This window comes from Petaurus breviceps, unplaced genomic scaffold, assembly GCF_028583685.1.
Source record: "Petaurus breviceps papuanus isolate PSGF00001 unplaced genomic scaffold, PetGlider_PUasm1.0 98, whole genome shotgun sequence".
In the NCBI taxonomy this organism is placed as follows: Eukaryota; Metazoa; Chordata; class Mammalia; order Diprotodontia; family Petauridae; genus Petaurus; species Petaurus breviceps.
Genome location: NW_027187460.1, coordinates 35619831 through 35645013, shown reverse-complemented (window position 1 = coordinate 35645013; position 25183 = coordinate 35619831). Strand labels below are relative to the sequence as shown.

The 25183-nt window shown below is 38.5% G+C and overlaps 1 protein-coding gene across 5 annotated transcripts in view; it reads right to left on the bottom strand.

Annotated features, from left to right (window-relative positions):
- ENPP2 (ectonucleotide pyrophosphatase/phosphodiesterase 2) overlaps positions 1-25183 on the bottom strand; it is a 200513-nt gene that overhangs the window by 42591 nt on the left and 132739 nt on the right. For all 5 annotated transcript variants that reach the window (XM_069081248.1, XM_069081247.1, XM_069081249.1 and 2 more), the window contains 7 exons: positions 19651-19776; positions 16285-16316; positions 14436-14563; positions 10276-10363; positions 10017-10104; positions 8621-8793; positions 7540-7591 (listed from right to left, as the gene is read on the bottom strand). In XM_069081248.1, coding sequence (XP_068937349.1) covers positions 7540-7591; positions 8621-8793; positions 10017-10104; positions 10276-10363; positions 14436-14563; positions 16285-16316; positions 19651-19776 — 687 coding nt within the window. The remainder of the gene's footprint in view (positions 1-7539; positions 7592-8620; positions 8794-10016; positions 10105-10275; positions 10364-14435; positions 14564-16284; positions 16317-19650; positions 19777-25183) is intronic.

Below are 25183 nucleotides of genomic sequence, written 5' to 3'. Positions count from 1 at the left end.
ACATAACCCCAATTGCCCTCCAAAAAGCAAAAAAAAAAAAAAAAAGACTGCACCCAAGAACCTAGAAGGCTACATGGTGCCTCAAGGCTGCAGGTTCCCTACCTCTATCCCATTGTTCTCCTTTAGCAACCAATTCTTCTTACTGACTAGAATCTGGTCCAGAGTAAGCTATTCTCTACATCCCTTCCCCCGCCTTTTGAAGGATGAATTTAAAGGCAAGTCAAGCATTTCTCAGGTGTATTGCTTTTAGGGGAGAACAGAAGAAATGAAAAGAGATATGGGAGGGGGAGCCAGTCCTATATATTATGGCCCCTGCTAGATTTGTAATCTGTTTATTGAATTCATCTTCTCCTTCTTTCTTCTGTCCAGCTCCTCTCTAGGATAGTTCATCCACAATATCACTTGTGTCTTTCTCTCCCCAAGTGCTTGCCACCATTTCCCCCTCCAGTTCATGAATTTTCTTGCATGAGTCAATTTTCTTACTCCAATGCTTCTCTTTCACCATTTTTAGTTAATCTGTTTCTTTGAAATGAGGCATCCCTTCCCATAGCTATGTTCCAGTATGAATCCTAGTGATACCTATAAAATATCCTTTTTCATTAATTTGTTGATATGATTTACCACTGCACTCATCCTCCCTCCCCCCATTTGATCATAAGTTCTTTGAGGGAAGTAACTGCCATCTTTCATTTTCTTGTCTTTTCCTCCACTACTGTTGATGAAGAGCTGAATTGCATATTAAAATGTATGATAAAATAGACCAGTGAGTCTTATCTTCAAATATGAATGATTCATTACTACCAAAACATATCAGGATAGTCTAGCTACATTAAATGAACAGTTCTTAACAGATATATCTGGTTCATATTGATTATTCCAGAAAATAAAAATCTTCATTTGGAAAATTAGCAATAAAAGGAAGAGCACCCAAAGTGCAGCATTTCCTCTGAAAGGATCAAGATTTCTCCCAACAAAGCACATTCATGTACATACATGCACACACACATGAATAGGATCAGTCAGCTTCTACTCTGGTAGAACATTTAATATTTTGGAGAAGTGAGGCTCTTAATCCTTCATAAATTAGATGTTTATTTTCTTTTGATCAAGTTCTTTTTTGCCCCAGATGTTGGAACTAATAGCAATAGGTGGAAGTTGAAAAGTGAGTGATTTCAGTTTGATGTAAACAAAACCACCTAAGCACTGGAGCTTTCCAAAAGTGGAATGGGTTGCTTGAAGAAACAAGGCATTTGGGGCGGCCAGGTAGCACAGTGAGTAAGGGCACCAGCTCCAGTGTCAGGATGGCCTGGGGATCGAATCCAGGCTCAGACACTTAGCACCCACCCAGAAACACCTGGCCGTGTAACCTTGAGCAAGTTACTTAACCCCGATTGCTTTAAAAAAAAAAAAAAAAGAAACAATGCATTCCCCTTCGTTGAAGCCCTTCAAGCAAAAGCTGGACAGCCACTTGTAAGGCTGTCCCAGGTAAAGCGGCTCCTTTCTCACATGTGAGTTGGTCTTGATGACTTCCAAGGTCCCTTCCACCTCTCACATTCTGATACTGTCTTTTAAAGTGCTCCTCTGCTGAAGCACTGAAAGATTTATGTGAACTGATGCAAATTAAAGGAAGCAGAACTAGGAAAGCAATATACATGATAACTGCAACAATATAAATAGAACAACAAAGTAATCAAAAGGAATGTTGTGAAATTACAATAACCAAATTTGCCCCCAAGGAAGAGAGATGAGAAAGTAACCACCCTCTCCACCTTATCTCCCCACTTCTTTTCAGAGGCAAGAGACTATGCATGTGGACATGGGTGGGGTTGGGGACTGCATCCCTGATTTCATTGCTATAGAGAACTCCCAGGTAAGGAAATTCCCTCTACAAACTCAGGCTGCCACCTTCTCTACAAATTATTATTCTCAGAGAGTTGCTTAGGACATTGTGATATCAAATGACTTGATAATGGTTATACAAAAAAAAATTTAATCTCATTCCTTTACTAAACTAAGGATAAGTCCACAGGTCTGAGGCTGAGTCAGTCCTAGTCTCTCTTTTGGCCAAATACATAACTGCAATTTCTGTCTTCCTCCTACACATTTTTTTATGGGGGTTGGGGGGAAGTGTCAAAAAACAGAATCCTGGTATAAGCTAACACTGACATTCACTTTTGGTTTTGTCTTGGTTATTCTTCATTGTTTGTCCCCTATTTTTGTAGTAAACTTAATAAGCACTTTAACACAAAAAAGAACAAGAAGATTGTATAGGGATCTCTGAGTTTCTGGTACATAGAGTTTGAGAAAATCCTCTGAGGGTCTACTTCAGAGTAATATAAGTGTTTAGTATCTCTAGGGGGAACACCCTGAAGAATGACTCTCTACCAGGTTCTCTCGAAGGAGAATGAGGGAGGTTGAGACTGGAATGGTATTCAAAGGGCCTCTTGAGAACTCTCCAAACTTGCTGCTGCTCTGATTCCCTTTGAGTCAAACCACTGGGGTCATTCACTCAAAGCAAAAGTACCTTAAATCTCATTCTCCCTAGGATGAGTCTACAGTTTTTACTGAGTGGGAGGGGCAGAGAGAATTGGGGAGGAGGGGAGGGTGAGGATAGGTAGCATCACATGAATGCACTACCACTGACTACCAAAAGCACTTATTTATTCTCAGCCAAAGTGGTTTCCTGGCATCACTGGGGCTAGCCTGAGCCTACAGAAAAGACACTAGGGCATTAACAGCAATACTGTTAACTGTTTCATAGCTATCTCCTGAGGGAGAACAGCCTCAAGCTTCTCTTTGTGCCCTGGTGATTCCATATCTGGGGAACTCAAACTATCCAATATTTTTCCAAGCAGGGATCCAAATCTTCACATGATGAAGATGCTCACTGGAGCCCCAATGAAGTATCAGGCTAAAGTACTCTATATCCCCAGTACAGTTTGTCAACTTTTTGTTTCATTGCCCACTAACTTTAGTCTACTATCCAAGCTGCCTTCATCCAAGAAGCTTCTAAATATCCAGCATATCCCATGATCAAAGGGGAGTTAAGAAAAATGGGGTGGGAGAGAGATGAAGATCTTATAAAAAGGAGGAAATCAAAGAAGTCAAAGAAAAACAAAACCCTTGAACTAATTTCTTCAGCTTCCCCTAATCAGATGGGAAGCCATGCATAGGCTAATAGGAATCATATGCAAGCTAATAGATTTAGCAATGGAACAGTAAAAATGAAAAAAAAGCACACACACAACACACCCTATTATTGGTTTGTGAAACTGAGGGGGATGGGTGGTAATAGTCCTGAAGCCAAATAAAAGGAAAACCATAATCCTCATAGAAATGAGGCATATATAAATCATATGGAATAATACCTTAGCTATCTGGTACTTTCAGAAAGTAAGTCATTCCATTTTCCATTTAGCTCAGTTTAACTTCTTTAAGCACCAAAGCAATTTTTAGTCTAATAATTTTGGATAGAAATCTTTCTAAATTGAATCACATTCTTCCCTACTCTCTTAAACAGAGAATATTAAACATAATCTAACCTTTTTGCCACTTCCAGAGCAGTTCTGGACACCATATTTTAAGAAGGATGGTAACAATTAATGATAATAGTCAACTAATAATTAATGAGAAATTCCAGAGAATGGAAATCAGGACAGTGAAGGTCCGCACATTTATGTCATGAAAGGGTAAGTAGAAAGAAATGAATATGTTTAGCCTGGAGAAGAGAAAACTGTGGGGAACAGGAGCTATAGTCATCATCGGAAGGGCCATCATATGGCAGAAGGAATGGGCTTATTCTACTTGACCCTAGAATATAGAATTAAGGGCAGTTTGCAAGTCTCAAAGAGTTGGTGAGCCAGTGAATAAGCATTTATTTCACATTTACTGTGTGCCAGGGACTGTGTTAAGTGCTAGGGATACAAAAAAAGGCAAAATCAGTTCCTACCTTCAAGACACTCACAGTCTGATGGGAGGACAACATGCAAACAGCTAGTTACATAGAAAAAAATACATAGGATAAATGGAAGGTAATCTGATATGAGAAGGAGCAAGTAATGGTGGGGAGGAGAGAACCAGGATAGGCTTCATGAAAAAGGGAGGATTTCATCATAAAAGAAGCCAGCAAAACTAAGAGGCAGAGATGAGGAGAGAGCAAATTCTAGGCATTGGAAACAACCCATCCAAAGGCATGGAAATAGAATATGGAGTTTCAGATACAAAGGATAGCCAGTAGGTCAATGGTGCTGGGTTGTAGAGTACATAAAGAGGAGTAAAGTATAAAAAGACTGGAAAGGTAGGAAGGGACAAGTTTGTGAAGAGCTTTAAATAGCAAACAGAAAACTTTATATTTAATCTTGGAGGTAATAGGAAACCACTGGAGTATACTGAGTAAGGGGATATTGTAAGGTCAATATTTTAGGAAAATCACGTTCATAGTTAAGTGCAGGATAGACTGGAGTAGGGAGAAACCTGAGACAGGGAGATCAACCAGAAGGTTATTGCCATAGTCTAGGTGAGAGGTGATGAGAGCCTACAAAAAAGAGTGGTAGCTGTGTAGGTGGACCGAAGGGTACATAAAGTGGAGATGCTGTGAAAGTAGAAAAGATAAGATTTGGCAAAACATATAACACATACAATGAATGCAAGTAAAGAGTCAATGATAAGACACTGAAGTTGTAATCCTAAGTAATTGGGATGACAGCAGTGTTCTCGATGGTAACAGTAAAGTCCAGAAGAGAAGAGGATTTAGGGGGAAGATAATGGATTCTCTTTTAGACACATGTTGAGTTTGTCAAGGGTGTCAAGTCTGAGGTGTCCAAAAGTCAAGGGATATAGACATAGACACAGACACAGACACAGACATAGACATAGATATAGACATAGACATACCGTGTTTCCCAGATAATAAGACCTATCCCGAAAATAAGCCCTCCCCTTACTGTGTAAGATTCCTCTAAAATAAGCCCTCCCCCAAAAATAAGCCCTATTGAGATTGCTACTGTAGTGAAGGTGATCCCCTGCACTACACGCTACATTACGGTACCCTCTGTATGCACCGTCCCTGCCCCCGGGTGAAACACATGCCGCGCTCTGAGCTGCATCCAATCAGAGCTGCAGCAGTGAGCGCGTCATCCTGTTCTTCCCCAGTGATTTGCTTGCTGGCACCATTGAGAGCAGTGCCACGGAGGAGAGCTGAGGCAGGACAACATAAGCCCTCCCCTGAAAATAAGCCCTCTGGTGTTTTTCTTTCCAAAAAAAATAATAAGACAGTGTCTTATTATTGGGGAAACACGGTAGACATAGATATGTGTGTATATATACATATGCACACATATACCTATTATGTATACATATATATGTGTGTGTATATATATATATATATATATATATATATATATATATGCATGCATATATAGTTGTTCAGCTGTTCCATCACGTCCAATTCTTTGTGACCCTGTATGGGGTTTTCTTGGCAAAGATACTAGAGTGATTTGCCATTTCCTTCTCCACTGAATTAGGCAAACAGAGGTTGTCACTTGCCTAGAATTCACCCAGTTGGTGAGTGTCTGAGGCTGGATTTGAACTCAGGTCTTCCTGATTCATAAGTAGGTAAATAGATCGGTTGATCTGGGAATTATCTGCATAGAGATGATAATTGAACCTACCAGAACTGATGGAATGATCAGGTGAGATAGTATAGAGAAAAGGGCCCAAGACTGAACTTTGGCAGGGCAGTTACAGTTACTGGATATGACACAAGTGAAAATACAACAAAGGACACTGATCATTAATCAGGCAGGTGGGGGAAAGCCAGTTGAGAGAAATGTCATGAAACCCTAGAGAAAAGAGAACATCCAGGAGGAAAGAAATATGAGGATTGAGAAGAGACAATTAGATCAGACAATTAGCTCATTATTAACTTTGAAGAGGTAAGTTTTAGTTAAGGGATGATGTTAGAAGCTAGAATGCAAAGATTTAAGAAAAGAAGAAATGAAGGGACCTGGATATTCAAATTTTTACAGGCATTGAGTTGAGAAGGGGAAGAAAAATACAGGATGACCCCTAGTAGGGAATGGTTGGATCAAATGAGGGTTTTTGAAGGAAGGAGCAGATATAGACACATTGTAAATAGCAGGGAAGAAGTCAATAGACATGGAAACATTAAAGATGAGGGAGTGGGATGATAATGGAGGCAATCTGCTGTAAAAACAAGATGGGCTGGCATCAAGGGGCACATAGAGATGTCTGCCATGACAAGGAGAAGAGTCAACTCTTTAAGGAGGAGAGGAGTGAAGAAAGAAATGAAGAGGGAAGATGACTGAGTTATGTAAGATGAAGATGAGCGGAAAAGAAGAAACTCTAAGCAAATGACTTCAATTTGTTCAGCCAAATATGAGGCAAGGTCCTCAGATTAGAGAATGGGGAGACAAGTACCATAGAATACTTGAAGAGAGAAAAGATGGTAAAAAGGCAAATTTATGTTGATATGTGTTTTTAAAAAATTGTAACTAGTTATCCAAAAGTTGATTGGGCTTCCTCCAGAAGTAACGTGTCTCCCTTTACTATAAGTCTTCAAACAAAGGATAACTGATCACCTCTCAGATGTGTAATAAAGATCCTGGATTAGGATTAGTGATGATGAGATTTCTCCCAACCCTGAGTCTACGATATAAACATCATGTATTCTACTGTTCTGTGACTTCATAATATCTAATTTGAATGAAGTATGCTACAGCTCTCTGCCCCTAGACTCAACCAAGATAGCCTTACATTGAATTTTTAATTCATGTCTGTTTTTAATGGTAATTTTTAAATCTCCCTTACCAATGGGCTTTCAGTTCCCACTTCTCATTGCTTTCAGTGCCTGCCTACCTGTATAGCCCCACTCTTCTTTTTTTCTAACCTGTTGCTTTTAATCTTTGATGGAATTAGAAACCAAATAACCGGACTTATTAACTAGTTATAAAGGAAAAGAAATAGACTTTAAGTGAGGGCCTGAGGGGCTGTCTTTTGAGTGAAGAACATGAGCTTAAATGCATGGACTTTGCAACATCTGGTTTAGCTATAGAGAGGTCTTTTTTCCTTACTCACACAGTCTCAGTTTTCTCTTCCTCTGTAATATTCTGCCTAGGTTAGAGTGCTGAAGAGCTGACTTCCCATTTGGAGAGGTGTCACTGTACACAAGTGTGTCTCTAAACCTCCTTAGTGCAGCCCTCGCCTGACTGCAATCTATGACCTGATATATAGAGAAAGAACTGACTGTTCTTCAGAAACATTAACAGTGACTGATATTTTGTTGACTGAATGTTACACAAATGCATCTTGTACACATGTAAGAAAACTCTGCCATTTACCAGATGGGTGAAAAATCAGTTAATTATCCAACTGTGATTTCTTTTCTTCTCTCTCTCTCTCTCTCTCTCTCTCTCTCTCTCTCTCTCTCTCTCTCTCTCTCTCTCTCTCTCTCTCTTTCTCTTTCCCCCCCATCTCTCTCAAACATATTTCTTTGGTTAGTTTTCCCACCATAACCCTTACCTTCTGTTGTCCCTTTAAGATGAAGGCGTTTATTGAGTTCATCCAGTTTGTTCTTCACAGGCAAAACCCGGAAAAGTGGAAACAAAACCATAAAGTCAGAAGCACTCTTTCTTGTACCCCACCCCCACATTTAGGTCCTAGTGTATAAGAAAAGATGGGAGTGGGGGGGGGGGCGAGAAAACACCAATTTCCCAGTTTTGAAAAGGTGTCCATTACACATCAAATTAAAAAAATTCACTATACTCTTTAAAAAAAAACCCACCAGAAACCCTAAGGTTTTTCTTCCCCTTAAAATATGCACTTACATTTCCATGTCCATTTTCAGCCTAATTGTCATAAAGTGATTGTCATAGGAATTGACAGAGAAGAGTTACTTTTTATAATCAACAACAACAATAATAATCTCTTGAAGCAATCCATCCACATGTACACATTTAGCCAATGGTTTTGGCTAAGAAGTGAAAAAGGCTTCTCTGTTCCCTAAAGCAGTGTAGAGATAGCTCAGGAAACCAAGATAATGTTCAATAAATGGAAGCCTCTAAACACTTTTTTGGGGGGAAGGGTACGTACAGGAAGGATGAGAGGGATGATGTCATGAAACTGCCTTATAATGGTATATGTTTTGTACCTCCTCCCTCCACTCTGCTTTCTGTCTCCTCTTTATGTTTTGTCCTCCCCATTAGAATGTAAGCCCCTTGAGAGTAAGGAGCGTCTCATGTTCTTGTATTTTTTATTCCTTCACTTAGCACAATTTCTGGCCCATAGTAAGCCCTTAATAAATGTTTATGCATCCAACAAAGCTCCTTCCCCCAGTACAGGGTCTAAAATGGATCTACCTTCTATTGAATTTCTCTGTCTAACAAAAAATACTATGAGGATTAAGATTTCCCACTATCCTTTATGTCAAGCAAAACTCTGGCTAATGAGTTTCTATATGTATTGCTTCTCCCCTTTAGAAATGTGAGCTCCTTGAGAGGAAGAATCTTCTTTTTCTATGGACTTTGCACATAGTAAGTACTTAATAAATGCTTTTCCATTTATTCATAACTAGCATAATTATTCATTCTCCCTTTGGCAATACCTTATCATCACATGTACATCCCAAGTCAAAATCAGAGTGAAGATACAGAGCCCCAGGATAGAGGGGTCTTGAAACTTCATCAGGCATGGTTGGCCTGTATGTATTAGTCCGCAGGAGATGATTCAAACTTCCATGTGTCCCATTATTAGGAGCTGGCCTTAATCCCAGGAGATCTGATGAGAGAAAGAAAATTAGTTTAACAAATGCATTGAAAGGATACTCATTCTAGTCTACTCTGAAAGATTTTTATTTATTCATATATATTTATTTATTTATTTATATATGTATGTATAAAATAAAAATCTTTCAGAGTAGACTAGAATCTGATTGGTGTGTGTGTGTGTGTGTGTGTGTGTGTGTGTGTTTGTGTGTGTGTATTCATTCCATCTAAAGAAAATAGCCAACTATGGGCTCAAATCAGAAATTCCAATTCTTCTGAATTTGATGAAACAAGAAATATAATTAAGAGTTTTCTCTCTAACCTCACTAGTTATGAAAATGCCTAGGGTAAGCTGCTTGGAATAGCCAAGTTCATGAGCATAGCTATAAAGTGTGATACTACATAAAGGACAGGGCTTGGTGCTAACCTGAGCTTAAGTTACTCCCTGCCTGTTGCTATCAAAGTGAAAATTCAAGAAGGTAAATGGAACTGTCAGTTTGAGAACATTCTGCACATGTATAGAGCCTTTCATATAAAGTTCTTAAAAGAGATCCACAATTAATAAATAACTGTGGAGTCCCTAGGAGTCCTGTCCTCTGATCGACTCTGCAGGGGTGCTGGCCTCATGCCTACAAACATGATAAACAAGCCCAATTTCATCGTGATGGAGTCTTTGCCAAGTGGGCACACAGTGACTAGCCTAAGGTGAGAGACAGAGCTGGGAAGAGTACCCAGGAGTCCCGACTTGTGGGCTCCTCCTCTAACCACCAGACTGGCACTCCCTCACTGCCCCCCCCCCCAAGAAAAGAAAAGCTGTCCTCAGGCATGACTAAAAGCTTGGTGGGGGTTGAAAAGGAACACATAAATAACTGGACTGGATTAGAGAGTTGGCACAATTATAACTGAGCTGCAAGACAGGCACTGAGTGGGTCGGGAGCAGGGGAAAGTGGAGCCATCTCTGTGCTGGACCCTTGCTTCACGAGGTCAGAGAGATTGGGCGTGTCAAACTGTAATGCTATGTTTCATCCCCAAGAGGCTGCCAAGAGTAACACTATGAATACTCACCATTAGTCAACTGCTGGGAAGAAACAAAGAAGTCTTAGAGGAAGATGAGTATTTTGCCCCTCAAGCCAAGAAGAAAGCTTGTGGCATTCATGGCATGGAGTAGAGGGAAAGAAATGGCACTGATGGTCGGGGAAGTGAATTATCAAAGGAAGAATTTTAGGAACAACTTACCACACATGACATTGTAAAGTTCAATGTTTTCAAATGGAGGCACTTTGGTCTTGTACTTAAATGTTGGACCATAACCTACAAAAACAGTCTTCCAAAAGAAAAGGAGAGGAAAGACAATTAAGAATACTTTCTATTGGGAAGTGAATGGTCTGCAACTTTGGTTCATCTTCTCCTACCATTCTCACTACAGCCTAGCAATTTCACTTTCACCTAGGGAAAGAAGTAAAGTATGGTTGGATAGCATTGTTCTGGCTCATACCTGCATGCTATTGACCTTGTTGTCAAATCCATGATCTCCCTGGAAAAAGCACTTTCCTGACGGTTTCTTATAGACATCTACGGATTTCCTATATTGAAACAATATCATCAGTCAGGGATGCTCATGGAATTGTGAGATCATTCCTCAAAATGCAGGTTTAGTATACCAAAGGATATGGGGGGAATGGATTTTTTTTAAAAGGAAAAGCATATTTGTACATCATTATCAACCTCTGAGAATCCCATCAGGCTTTGCTAAATACCCATACCTACCTCTAAGGTGTGACATAACAACTGTATAAAAAGATAATGAAAGGAAACACAAACTCATACTCTTAGGATGAGAAGAAAAAACCTCAGCTGTGACCCAGTTGTTCATTTGGAATCACAGGCTTCATCTGTTTACATGTTGTTCCCACCTCTCCCCAATCCTAGCAGAACATAAGCTCCATGAGAGCAGGGACTTTGTGTTTACTTTTTCTGTTTAAATTTTAATAAATGCTTGTTGGATTAGCTTGGATTTTAAAAGGGTGATAGGGGAGATTCTCTGAACATCTGTGCTTTGCTGTATCCAAAATTATGCCACCACTGGTACTTTCCCAAGATGTCAAGTTTCCCAGAAAACTTCTAGCTTTGATTTCAAAGCAACAAGTTTTATCCCATTTGCAGATGAAGAAATGTAGTGTTGACTTTATTATACTATATATCAGATATAGAGAAGAAAATAAAATCTTCTTCCCATCCAGGGTTTCATTCAAGAGACCATTCTGCCTAGACTCTAGATAGGGGTTCATATACCCTTTTGGGGGTTATATACTGATATACCCCTTTGGCAGTCTGGTGAAACATATAGACCTATTCTCAGGGCAATGATTTAAAATGTACACACATATAACATATATGTAATATATATTATATATAATATATAATGTATACATTACACATATAATATATGTGATGCATAGTTTTACAAAGGAACTCAATTGTCTTAAAAAATGTGAATTTTCCCATTCAAGCACATGGACCCTCTGGGGTATGTGGTCTGAGGTTAAGGGCCTCTCACCTAAAGGATTCAACCTGGCATACCTAGTTGGCCCCCAACTGCAAATTTTTGCCCAAATTGTCTCCCAGACCACCCTCTTGGCCTTATCTATTTAGAATTATCTAGCATCATTCAAAACTCAGCTCATGTAACTCTTTTTAGGGAAAGCCATTCCTATTCCCCTTAATATATTCTTCCCCCTCCAATTATCTAGTACTGTGTTTGCTTATATGTTTAGATTTTCTATCTCCCAGTAGAATCTAAGTTCCTGGAGAGCAGAAGCTATTGGGTTTTGTTTGTGTGTCTGTTTTGCTCTACTTTTATAACCTCAACATCTAGCATAGATGTGCACATAGTAGGTCCTTAAAACACTTATACAATAGTTTGGCTTAACTTCTGCAACAGATATCTAAGTGTCCTATGAGATACCAAGAAGATAACATTAAGACATTCAACATGAGATCCCCTACCCAGAATTGTCCAATGTAGATAACTGACGCCATCATCTAAGTTTCAATACCCAGTCTCCACCAGCGTTGCATGTCTGGGCTCTCTCCCAAATAAGGAGAAATCATAGGAGCCTAGAGCTAATAAAAGGTGCCAAAATGCGGATGGGCTAGGCTTCAGGGGGAGAGGTACAAAGTGAGAACCTTTTGCAGAGGCTTACTCCATAGCCACAGACTACCGAAGTCTCTCGAGGTCCAGGATGGACACATTGTTATTCAGGGAAGAAATGGGTAGGAGAGGGAAGAGAGCAAGGGAAGAAAAGAGAAGAAAAAAAAAAACAAAAAAACAAAAAAAAACAAACAAACAAACCAGTAGGTCACCTTTTTTGAAATACATTCACCACTATTTCCAGGTACATATGTTTAACCTGCCATTTCAGTACTATGGATATGACATTTACTGAGCAGGAAATACATACAATTTTAAATTCCATAACACCCTTATGAGGACACCTTCATGAGGAGCCAAAGGTAATATGATAATATAGTGAATGAACCAAAGGCTTCATTGTCAAGGAAGCAAAATCCCTAATTCCATGTAAAGAATAGCAGTTATGTCCTACATCCAGCAATCCCTTAATCTACCTTTCCTGTGACAATAAGAATCACTTTCCTCAATTTTTTTTAACTAACCCCAAAAAATATTTCTTCAGCAATCCCAGAGGCAAGTATGGTATAATAGCTAGAGAGTTAGCTTCATAGCTAGGAAAACCTGGGTTCAAGTATTATTTCTTCTACATACAGCCTATGTGCCTCTGAAAACAATTTGACCCATATAATATTTAATAATTTGAATAATTTGGGCAACTCTCTAAGACGATAAGGTGTCAAACTACAGTGGTAGTAGGAGTTTCCCCACCAGGGAGCTCTCATATACCAATGAAATCTCAAGGCCAGTTCCTCTAGCACTGTGCTAGCTAGAGCTTCAGAGATGACAATGAATATAGTTTCAGCCTTCAAGGAACTTCATTTTAGCTGAAGAGATGATAATTAAAGAGTTTTGAATTTTCACCATCAAATTAAAACTCTTGATTTTGAATGGAAAGGTTGTTCACCATCTTCCTTGCCTGTCTCAATAACCATCTTCATTTCTGTTCTCATACTTGCATTCAGACAAATCTACATGCTCTCTCAAACATCTGGTCTTTTCTCTCCCCTCTAAGCCATCATTTACAACATAACACTTCCTCTCCCCACCCTCCCCAAGAACACTCTAAAATCCTCTCAGCCAACCCTTGTTCCTCATCTCTTTGGTAACTCTTCCATAAAAAACTCTCCAGAGTATTCTTACTGAGCCTTTATCCCTCCCATAGTGCCTGGCCTTCATCCATCCCCCACTAATAACATCTACACACAACACTCATGTACATCTTTGCACAGTTATAACTAAATGATAATATGATTATGCCATTTGTACTCCACTTTCACCCGTAAGATTGTAAGCTTCTAAAAGACAGGGATTTCATCTGCTTCCTTTGTTGCTACCAATGGCAACTAGTTATGAGGGGCTCTGCACACGCAGAGGGCATTCAATAAATGTTGACTTATTCATTGAATTATTGTGTGTGTATTTTTTTTAAGGAGTCCAAAGCTCTGCAAAAACAGCAACAGATGTTTTAAAATACCATAGAAAGTTGGAACTGGGAGGAGTGGAAAAATCCATATCTGTCTCAGCAGAAGATGCTGCTGGCAGGTTTGTGTGTAGATGGATAACCCTCTCAATGATTAACTCTTTGGAGGCTTAGAGTAAAAAGAAATGGGCAATTTGTTCAATATCAAATATCAACAGTGACTGACTAGTGACATAGCCCTCAAGGAGAAAAAAAAGTTCAGACTCTTTTTCTATTTTGTAAGAATCTTTCCTTGTTCCAAAGAAAGTTAATATGTAAAATACTTCAGATCAACTATTTTTTTTAATGGTCACCAAAAGGAGAGGCCCTATGCATTAACAAAACTTCCTGAAGTTCTCTATAAATACCATGGGTCAAAGTTTGGTCTGGCTTTCAACCAAGACTAAATCAACCCAGTTTGCTAGGACAAGATCCTGGTACTTCCTTTGAATTAAAAAAATCTCAGAGGGATGCAAAGTCTAAAAAAGGAAAGGAAGAGAAGGAGAAGATAAGAAAAGGAGCAGAGAGATTGAGAGAAGAGATGCTTTCAAAAGAGAGTAAGGGAGAGAGATGGAAGGATGGAGATGGAGAGAGAAAGAGGGAGAGGAAGAGAGAAGAGGAGAGTATGTGGAAAGAAGCAGATACAGAGAAAAGGTTATGGGAAGGGAGGGGAAGAACGAAAGAGAAAGAGGGAATGGGGAAAGGAAAACAAGTTAAATGAGAGGGGAAGAGGAGTAGAGAGGGGAAAGGGGAAGGGAAAAAGAGGGAAAGAAAAAAGGAAGGGAAAGGGATAGAGAGGGGAGAGAAGGAGGGAAGAAAGGAAGTGAAAAAAGAAGGAAAGGAAGAACATTTCAACACTGCCAATGTAGCATATTTGGAACAGAATTCCTTCTAGGTAAAATTTTGTTTGCCTAACCTAGCTCCTTTCTCTAGTTATTAACCTTTAAGAACTTCAATTGCCCAAAAGTCAACAAGAGAGGAAGAGGGATAATAACTAAATTACCTTGCTACATGCCATCTTCTGTCCACCAACAGATGGATATCTTCAATTCTTCTGTTATTAGCATAGTGCAAACGTTTGGGAAGGTTCTGCTTCATGTAAGGTTTAAAGTGCTGGTCTGGTTTTTTACACTGAAATGCAAGTGAGGGAGATGTGGATTTCATGGTATAAGGTGTAGTAGCATTAGTAGAAGTGAAACTTCACTAGGAACATGCCACACATGAGTAAGAAATCTATGGATCTATTTGCCCCAATCAGATTTTATACCACCCCAAACAAATAAGTTCACAAAGCATTCTGATGAGTGTTTCTCAAATGATTTTGGTCCTGTAACACTTTGGGGCTGAAAAGCACCAATAAAATCCATGAATACCAATAGCTGGGGGTGGGGGAGGGGGTGAAGGAGAGAGCAAGGGTCAGAGGAATGAAGATAAAGCCAATGTGTAGCATATCCCCTTGAGGCCATCTCTTAAAATTTGATGGGAGGAAGGGAAAGGCTTGTTGACAGCCCCCTCCTCCCATAGAGGAAAGCATTGTCTCTTGTCTCTATCTTCTCTTGAAAATACAAGCTCCTGTGAAGCTGAGGTGAGTGGTAGAACTAAGGTTAGTGAGGGGGACACTAAGGTTAAATGACTTATCCAGGATCATGCATCTAGTATGTCTTCTAGATTCCAAGGTCCAGTTCTCTATCCACTGTGCAAACAAATGCCTATCCTTTGGGCTATACTTTTCCGTTATGAGCCAGATAATATTGGCACAAAAAGAAACGCAATTAGCTACTGATAACTATATTAAAGCTACATTAATCATTTCTTTGACCAGTAGCCCAATATCAGGCCTGCACATATGGCCCATAGGCCACCTGCAACCTGCCCAAGGCTTTCAGGCAGACCTCAAAAAATGTAGGATTGCTACTGTGTGTGCACTCTCCTATTTGTTACATGACCCACAACCATTGTCAGTCTTCTCTAGTCTAACCTATCTGCAGCCTGAAGTTTAGTCTATTTTAATTCTGACCCCTACCTACTGACAAGTTGTGTAGGTCTGCTCAATATAATGCCATTAGAAAAAGAGTCATTCAGGTTATTACTACAAGAATTAGGAACATAGACAGGTAAAATGACCACTTTGCTGTATTTTTCCCCTCTCTAGCTCAAATATAAAGATGACATGATTTCAGGAAGAGCAGAATCCAGACAAAACAACAATACTCCCCAAAGAAAAAAATATTAATTAAAAGTATTGGTTCACAAGAAACCAGAAATTCTTTTCAAGTCAAAAACTTCAGAGCAGTGTTGTCAAACTCAAATAGAAATGGGAGGTCACTAATCCATACATAAGGATCCCTGCTGGCTACATATGAATTAGCTTTAAAATATCATATTCTCTATGTTTTATGGTATTTTATTTTGTTAAACACTTCCCAATTATTTTGTAATCTGATTGGGACCACACTTGGGAGAGTGGGGCCATGGCTGCATGTCTGATACTTCTGCTTTAGAGTACATATGCATTATTATACATGTGTATACATATACACATTTTTTATTCATCTACTGAACTGGGAAGACATGGCTAAGGATATATTTTGGAGTAGAAGTAAATATTTGTTTTATTGTGAATGATTACTTTACATTTCTAATGGATGGAGAAAATAAATAGACTTTGCTCAGGCTGTTGCCAAGACTCTCATGGAGCCTCCAGCTGCCCATAGTCCAGAAGGTCATAAAACCTTTCAGATCAACAAATACTGAATGGCATAGAAAGCTGTGAGAAATGTCTGTCCCAAAACGTGAAATGAACATGAGAAAACTACCCAGGGAGCAGAAACCTACAAATCAGAGGTACTCACAGTGAGGTTGGCTATAATTGTTCTGGGGTCATCTGTTTAAAAGAAAAAGAAAGATATCTTTAAAATATAGCATAATTACTACTGGAGAAAGACATGGCAGTAAGCTTCCTTTTCTCTCCAGAAGAATTTTTCCTTTGATGCTACAGTGAAATAGAACTAAAATATCATACATATTTGCTAACCTCTTCAAGAAAACAATTTCTTCTGTTTATACAATTATCCCTTCTACATTGCTCGGGTTAGGGGTGCAGCACCCCCCACAATCTGGAAAATTTGTGTAAAATTTTTAGCCCTCCCTCCACACCACAGAAGAAGCATGAATTATTATAGTATTAAAAGATAAAATATGCTAATATAATTTAATACCATACATATATTTTATGCATTTCTGAGTTTTCTGTGTCATCTGCTGGCCTTCCCATTTTGTCTGTGGCTTCCACAAAACTCCTCCAAAATTCCCATTTAATTTCGTATGCTGACCTACAATTTATCAAAACCACAATGGGAAAAGTCGTAATGGGGAAGGCACAACTGTAGTAAAAACAAAGGAAGTTAAGATGAATGAATGAGGCAAATCCTAGAGTAAGAAAAAATTTTCCCTAGAGGCAAACATCTCATTCTTGGTACACAAATTAACACCTTCTCAGCACTGTGATACACAACAGCAAACTGTACCGGAAAGAGCACCAGACTCGACCTGTGAGAAGGAAATCTTACAAGTTCTGAGACCCTGGGAAAATCTCAACCTGTCCAAATCTTAGTTTCATTTCCTGGGAAGTGATGGTAATGATACTTTCAATTACCCACCTCTCAGAGAAGAAAGAACTTTGCAGAATATAAAGAATCTTCCAAATGGGAACTCTTCTGTAGGCTAAAGGGGTCATATATAACTCATTTCATATTAGAAAGTAAATTTGACAGCACTTCTAAAATACAATTTCCTAGTGATCTGTACTTCTTAAGAACAGACTACATGACATTCATCTTAAAGGTGAGGGTTTTTTGATTCATTAAAGGCAATTAAAGCTTAGTTTTTCTCAATAACACTAGCTCTAATTATAGATTTCATACACATACACCATCCTCCATTATTTTCACTATTAGCAAACGAAGGATGATGTAAAAAAAAACAAACGTTGTTTATAAAGTGAAGAAAGAGCTTGGGGCTTTAGAGCTGCTTTTGTATTTTGGCTTTTTCCCCTCAAAATAGCCCATGGTCACAGGACCATACATATAAAACTAGAAGGTACCTTGGGAGTCATCCAGTCCAACTTCCTTATTTTACTTATGAGCTGATTAAGTGACTTGCCCAGGGTCACACAACTATTAAGTCTTAGGCAAGATCTGAATTCAAGTCTTCCTAACCCTTAAGTCCAACACTCAACCCACTGAACTACACTATTAGTACAAGAGGACTGTGGTGTTTGGAAATGGAGTCAAAATGTCCTCCATTTGTCAATTTCTATACACCCAGGCTCACTCTGCAGGTCTTGAGCCCCATGGCTATGAGATGCCAAAGTACAAATTTTGCACAATGGTGTTCATGTCACTTTAAATTGATACTAGATTCTGAAAAGAAGGTTTCCCTTAACTCTTAGATCCCCTTTTTGGAGTACTCCTAACATCTTTTTTAAAAAGAGAACAAAATTAAAGCCTTAATTGAGCTTATTTGGATGACCTCAATATACCTAGCCCTATCCTCTGATAGCTTAAGGAGGCTAAAAACCAAGAGTAATGCAATGGTCAAAGCTCAGAATCAGGGCCTATAAAGTTCTAGGAAACCAGAAATCCAAGGACCCCTTTTAGCATGGCCAGTCTTTAAACTTCAGAGTGGCTGACCTATACTTGGGTGAAGTAAGGTACCACCTATATTAGTGTGATCTCTGGGACACCAATAAAGGATCCTTATTCATAGAAAACACATATCCCCAGCTATTCAGTGAGGCTTGAAATTTTCCTATCATAGAGGAAGGCCTTTCATAATACAATGACAGATAAGATTACCAAGTAATGCTCTTACCTCTTGGAGACATTAGAGAAGAATTTGGTTTCATATTGGGGGGGGGGGGGGGGGGGGAGAAGACAAAGAGAGGGGGGGGATGAGAGAGAGAGAGAGAGGCAGGCATACTAGACACCTGAAAGATTGTTAGGGAACCTAGGAAGAGGTACAAAAAGTGGAGGTTGAAAATGGACAATTTTATTAAAGCTCAATCCTAGTCCCTGCTTCCTGTCACATGATAAATTTTCAGAATCACAGATCTAGAATTTAAAAGGACATCTGAAGTCACCTAGTCTAACTCTATCCTCTTATAGAAAAGGAAACTGAGGCCGAGAGAGGTTAACAGACCTATACCAAGGTGGTGCAGGCAGTAAAGTACCTGACATTGGCCCTCTGACTGCAAATGAAGTGTTCTTCACTTCCACTGCATATCCCTGCCTCCCAGGATTTCCTACATCCAATTCTTACACTTCCATTCCTTTGCTGTTTCTTTATAGATGTTTGTTGTTGTTGGAGGGGGTGAGAGGGATCTTCTCTAATCTGAAATCTATGTCTCAATGTCTACCTTTTCTAAATGAATCATTTCTACAAATAAACAAAATGCCAACTTTAAGAGGCTTCAGTTAGGTAAGAATCATCCAAAATTCCCTGGAGCCTACAAGTTTAAAAGTTTCGTCTGACTGTAACATTTCCCATCCTGTAAGCTGTAACTTAAGTGGCATGGGTGAGTCATGATCATTTTCCCGTTACTCCTCATCTTCAAAACAGCCGCCACTTCCCCAGGCATTAATGGGTTTTCCTTCTGGCCTTTGCCAACCAGTTTTACATGGGTCAGAAACAACTTCTGACCAGACTCTTGAGGGATCTGAAGTTTCAGCAGAAGGGTCTGCTAAGTGTATAAAGCACTTTGTACTGACTTTGGTGGGGAAGTCAGGGATGGGAAAGGCTTATCAATTACTAATTAATTCCTTTGCTACTGGGGATGGTTATCTGAGGAGGAAATGGGAGAGGGCTATCTATATAGGATTAGAGTCAGAGCTGGAAAGAACCTTAGAAGTAACTGAATCAAATCCCCTTATTTTATAGATAAGGAAAATGAGGCAGTTAATTGACTAGCCCAAGTTCACACAGTTACTAAGTATCTGAGGAAAGATTAGAACTCAGATCTTCCTGATTCCTAGTCCAGCATTCTATCTAATAGCCAGCTACAGGAGAAATACACACTGTATTTGGGAATGAAGGTGTTGTAAAAGCAAAAGATATCAATTTTTAAAATTTCTAATGGTAATTTATTACAATAGCTCAGAAAAAAAGGGTTTTCCATGTATATTAGCCACAAGATAACTGTATCTTATATGGCAACTTACATTTTGCATTATTACTAGACTTTGCACGAATTCGTCCCAGGGCTCCAGGCACCAAAATAATATCATCTACATTGGTCAGATAGGAGCTCAAGAACTCTGTCCTTTCACATGTGACATCCTCCATTCCTGTGGGAAGAAGAAAAAAGTTAGGGAGACAAGTGAAGTGCAAATTTAAATTGTAGTATGGACTTGTAAGTATAGCTTATTCAAGAATCTTAAGATTTCTTTCCAAACCACTTCTTGGGAATAGTAGAAAGACAAAAGTGGGGGACTTTTGACAAAAGATTTTCTTAATTTAAAAATACTGATTTCTGCTCCATATAATCAGATTTTCTTAAGCAACAAGCCCTCTGCTCGTGCTTGAATATTAGAAAAGAATCATCCTTCAATCATCATTGCAGGTCAAAGAGCCAAGTCCAAAAGAAAAAAAAAGAAACAATTATTCCAACCTCATGATAAAAACCAGCTGACACGGATGCTACTTCTGTAGTCTAAAAAAGATCTATTTTTTTAATCTAAATTTCCATAAAGTTTTCCTGGTACTGAGGCAGCAAAGGGGGAGAATTGAAGTGGGGTGGGGGGTAGGGAAATACAACTAGAAGACATAGTTCTGTGTGTCTTTTATAAAATGTCTCTTTCAAATTATCTCTCAAACATAGCTCCTGCTTTGAGTATATATAATCACCAAACAACTAAGTGTCTCAGTAGGTGGCCTTGGATATTACTGACAAAATAATGTTGGCAGAACAAAACAGGAAAAAAGTCTACTCCAGACCAAATGAGCTGAGAGTTACTGCCCTAATTGTAGAACAGAGTAACTGTTCCAGCAAGGTTGTAAACAGTATAATAAGAACAGAGAACTGGCAACTGTAGCTAAGAGAGGAGGTAAAGTCACTGAAACAAGAAGATACAGGACATTCAGAACTGGTTTCATGTTCTGCCCAGCATGGAGAATTCTCTTGACTGTTATTCTCATACACACATACACATAAGTATCTGTACATATGTACATGTATAAGTGTATACTTATATATCATATATATACATACTGATAATAGACAAGAGAATTCTCCTTGGAGGTCAGAACAGGAGACCAGTGCACATATACATGTGTAGACATAGATATTGATATCAATATCGATATAGATAAAGATTATGACACTGAGATACAAACAAGTGTGTCCAGAAGAGGACAACTGGTAGAAGGACTAGATACTATGCCATTGTGGAAAAATGTATGCGTGCTTAGCCAAAAGAAAAGATGACTTGAGAAAAATACAATGTATAGACAAGAAGGTCAAGAAGATGTTCAAAGCCAGCCTCAGACACTTACTAGCTTATTGACCCCGTATAATGTTGAGGGAATTTGAAGATCTTTTCTGCCCCTTAATAGGTCCATGTGACCTGCTTTGAGCTTGAGTCACATGGAGCTCAGTGTGTAGAAGGAGTTTACCCAACAGAGCATGAGCAGAGAACAGAGAGCCAGGCAGAGCTGAGAGAGAGGAGGCAAGAGAGGCAAAGGAACTAGTATGGGTGAGAGAGGGGCATTTTGCCTAAGGGAGCTTGTTTGTGGGGAGGCCTGACAGAAGGAAGTCTTGGGGATAGCAGTGCTCCCTGAACTGGTAATGTGTGCCAACTTCTTTATTACAATGGTGGGTTTGGCTTTCTGTTATATTAATAGATATCTTCGTTTTGTCTTTGAAGAAGAAAGTCCATTGTGTCTTGCGATTCAAACCTGGAAATATGCCTGCATATTCATAGCAGCCACTGTGGGTATCACATTGGTCATATGCCCTGGGTAAGTCACCTAGCTTCTGCCTCAGTTTCTGCATCTTAAACTAAGGTTAAAAGTAGTACCTACCTCCCAGGGTTATTGTGATGATCAAATAAAATAATATGTATAAGGCAATTTGCAAACTTAAAAGCATTGAACAAATGTGAGTTATTTAAGTTTCTGGAGAACAATCATATGAAAGAGGGATTCACTTTGTTGGACTTGGTCAGAGGGAAAAACAAGGAGAAGTAGGTTTGGAAGTTGCTGGATAGCAGAGTTAGAATGAGATAAGATTTGTAAAAAGTACTTAGCATGGTGCCTAGCATGTAGTGGACACTGTATAGGCACTTAGTCTCTTCCCTTCTCATATAAGGAAACATTTCCTCATGATTAGAGCTGCCTAAAACTAAAATGTCCAGACTCAGTAAGTAATAGTTTCCCCATCATTTGAGATCAAGCAGAAATAGAAAAACTACTTCCAGGGTTCCTGGGGAGGGAATTCTTGTTCAGGTAAGGGTTGGACTAGGTTATTTCTGAGTTCTCTTTTCTCTATGACTCCGCGATTGTCTTCCATAAGTCACAAACATGAAACTAAGATAAAATAAGGATATAATAAGAGTACATCTAGCATGCTTTGATGAGTTTAAGCCACCAATACTGAAACAAATTTCATTCAGGGAACAGAAAGAACAGATTGGTGTAACTGATGAACCAGGTCATTTGCTGAACCCAAGCATAATACTTTATTTTTGTTTTGTTGTTGCTGCTTGGTTTTTTAGTCATATCTGACTCTTTATGACCCCATTTGAATTTTCTTGGCAAAGATCACTGGTGTGGTTTTCCATTTCCTTCTCCAGCTCATTTTACATATGAGGAAAATGAGGCAAAAGGGATTAAGTGACTTGCCCAGGATCCCATAGATGCTGTCTGAGGTCAAATTTGAACTCAGGTCCTCCTGACTCCATGCCTGGCACTCTATTCATTACACCACCTACATGCACATTTAATTTTATATAATATAATTTGTATGTTATGTTATAATACAATTTTATACAATATGATTTACATAATACATTATATTATATGATGTTATTTTCTATTTGGCCCAAAATTCAAACATGATAGCTATCCCTACCAGTCTTGTAGCATTTGCATTTGTATAAGCATGTTATTCTTCACTTTAGTTTAAGTAAATCATTGGTTAAAAACAAATTAAGTAACCCAGGACTTAGCACATGCCTTCAGGGTGCTCCACTAGAGATATCCTTCCAAATTGCCATAGTCAATATTGACTGCTTTTATGATACAACATTTAAATAACTCCAAACCCACCTAACTGTATAACTGCCTAGCCTACACCTCAGTATTTTTCATAGGGCTAACATGAGAGACTTGTTCAGATACCTTATTAAAATCTAGATAAACTATCTCTATAATCAATCCCCTGATCTATAAGTCTAAGTCAATATTACCTTGTAAAAGAAATAAGGCTAGCCTGACACTAGGAGTTGATGAAGTTATCTTTGTGGTCACTGCTTCCCTTTCTAGATGTTCACAAACCATCACTTTTAAAAATAAGTATTTGACCAGGAACCAAAGTCAAACCATTCTCTTCCCTTTGGTCTTCTCTAATCCGGCAACTCTTTCCCATTCTCCATGACCTATTCAAGATAACTGTGATTATTGCAGAGTTATACCCTATATGACTAAAAGAATTCATTTGAGGAGACAAAATGAAGATGATAGAGTGAGAGTCAGCATTTCCGCCTAGCTCACCCAACATGCTTCCTTCCACAACTGCCTAGAAAACATGCCAGACTGAATTCTGATCTGGAAAAACAGGAAAAAGCCACGGTGAGTCATTTTTCCAACCCAGGGCAGCTTAGAAAGATAGACAAATAAGTATGCCAACACTGGGTTTAGTGCTGGCCAGGAGTACAGCACAAGGGCAGTAGAAGTAGCAGGGGGGGAGAGCACTGTAGTGTCCAGGGATGGTATAATGAGGGGTGTTGAAATTAAATACCAGGGTTGAGAATGTACACCAAACATGGGATTCAAAAGAAGTATAGAAAGGTAAATATGAGTAAGAAATCATAAGGCACTAATTAAGGTTAAACTGTTTACATTTTTATATGAGAAAAGGGCATGTAACTTCTCAGAACTTTAACATTACTGGGGATCTCAAGGGGAGTCTAATTGGACAGAGGGCCTGGATGTGATTCTATTAATTTAGGATGATCTCAAAAGAAGAATGGATTGATAAGGGGGAAAATGCACTGGGAAAGGGGGCAGGGAGTGGAAGATTGAGGAAAATTACCTCCTATAAGTGGGGCATACAAGGAAGAGTTTATACAATGGAGAGTACAGTGGGGGGGGGATGGGGCAAGGAATGAGAAATACTTGAACCTCACGATCAATATGGTTCAAAGGGGGAAGAATAAACATATTCTCATAGTGTATAGGTACAGGAATCCATCTTGCCCAAAAGGGAAATAGGAGGGAAAAGGGATAAGAGAAAATGGAGGAGAGATAAAAGGGGGGGGGTAGATTAAAGGAAGCAATCTCAGAAGAAAAACACACTCTTCAAGAGGAGATAAGAAAGGAAGAAAGAAAAGTATAAGAGACTAGGATAGAGGAAAATCCACAAATAACAATCATAACTGTGACTGTAAACATGATTAACTCACCCATTACATGGAAGGGGATAGCAGAATGGATCAGAAACCAGAATCCAACAATAGGTTGTTTACAAAAAACAGACTTAAAACAGAAAGCTACATGCAGAGTTAAAATAAGGAGTGATAGGAGAAATGATTACGCTTTAGCTGAAATTAAAAAAAAAACAGGGGTAGCAAATATGATCTCAGATAAAGCAAATGTAGACCAATTAAAAGAGATAAATAGGGAAACTACATTTTTTAAAAAGTACAATAAACAATAAATTAATATCAATACTAAATACATAATTACCAAATCGCATAGAATTCTAATTCTTAGTTAAACAACTTACAGGAAGAAATAGACAGCAAAACTATATTAGTGGTGGGACTTAATTATCCTTCTTATACCTACTCTATGCATAAAATTAAAAACAAATAAAGTTTAAAAGGTGAGCCAAGTTTTAGAAAAGTTAAATATTATAGACCTCTGAGAAATACTAAATAGGAAGAGAAAAGAGTATGAATATACTATTTTCTCAGCTATGCATGGCACCTTCACAAAAACTGACCGTGTATCAGGACATAAAAGTCTTACAAGTTCAAAAAAGCAGAAATATTAAATGCATCTTTTCCTGATCATATTACAACAAAATTGCATTCACAAAAGGGCATTTGAAACATGAATAAACAATTAGTTGGAAGACAAATAGTAAATTTAAATAAAAGTTATTAAGAGCTAATTAGAAACTAGATCTAAAGAGGGAATTGCAAAGAGCAAATTTACAAGAGTAAATGGAATTTACAAAGAGCAAATCGTAGAAAAAATCAACAATGTCATTAGAGATGATGACAATGCAGCCAATGAAGTACTTAGGGGAAAATTTATATTTCTAAATGGCTATATCAATAAAAGAAAGAGAAGATCAATAAGTGGGCATATAACTTAAAAAAAACTTTTAAAAAGCCAATCAATTAAAAGCTCTCAATTAAATACCAGAATAGAAATCCAAGAAATCCAAGGCAATTAACTAAACTAAAAGAAAAAATTAAACAGATAAATAAAACTAGGAGCCAGATTTTTTTTTACAAAATAAAACAT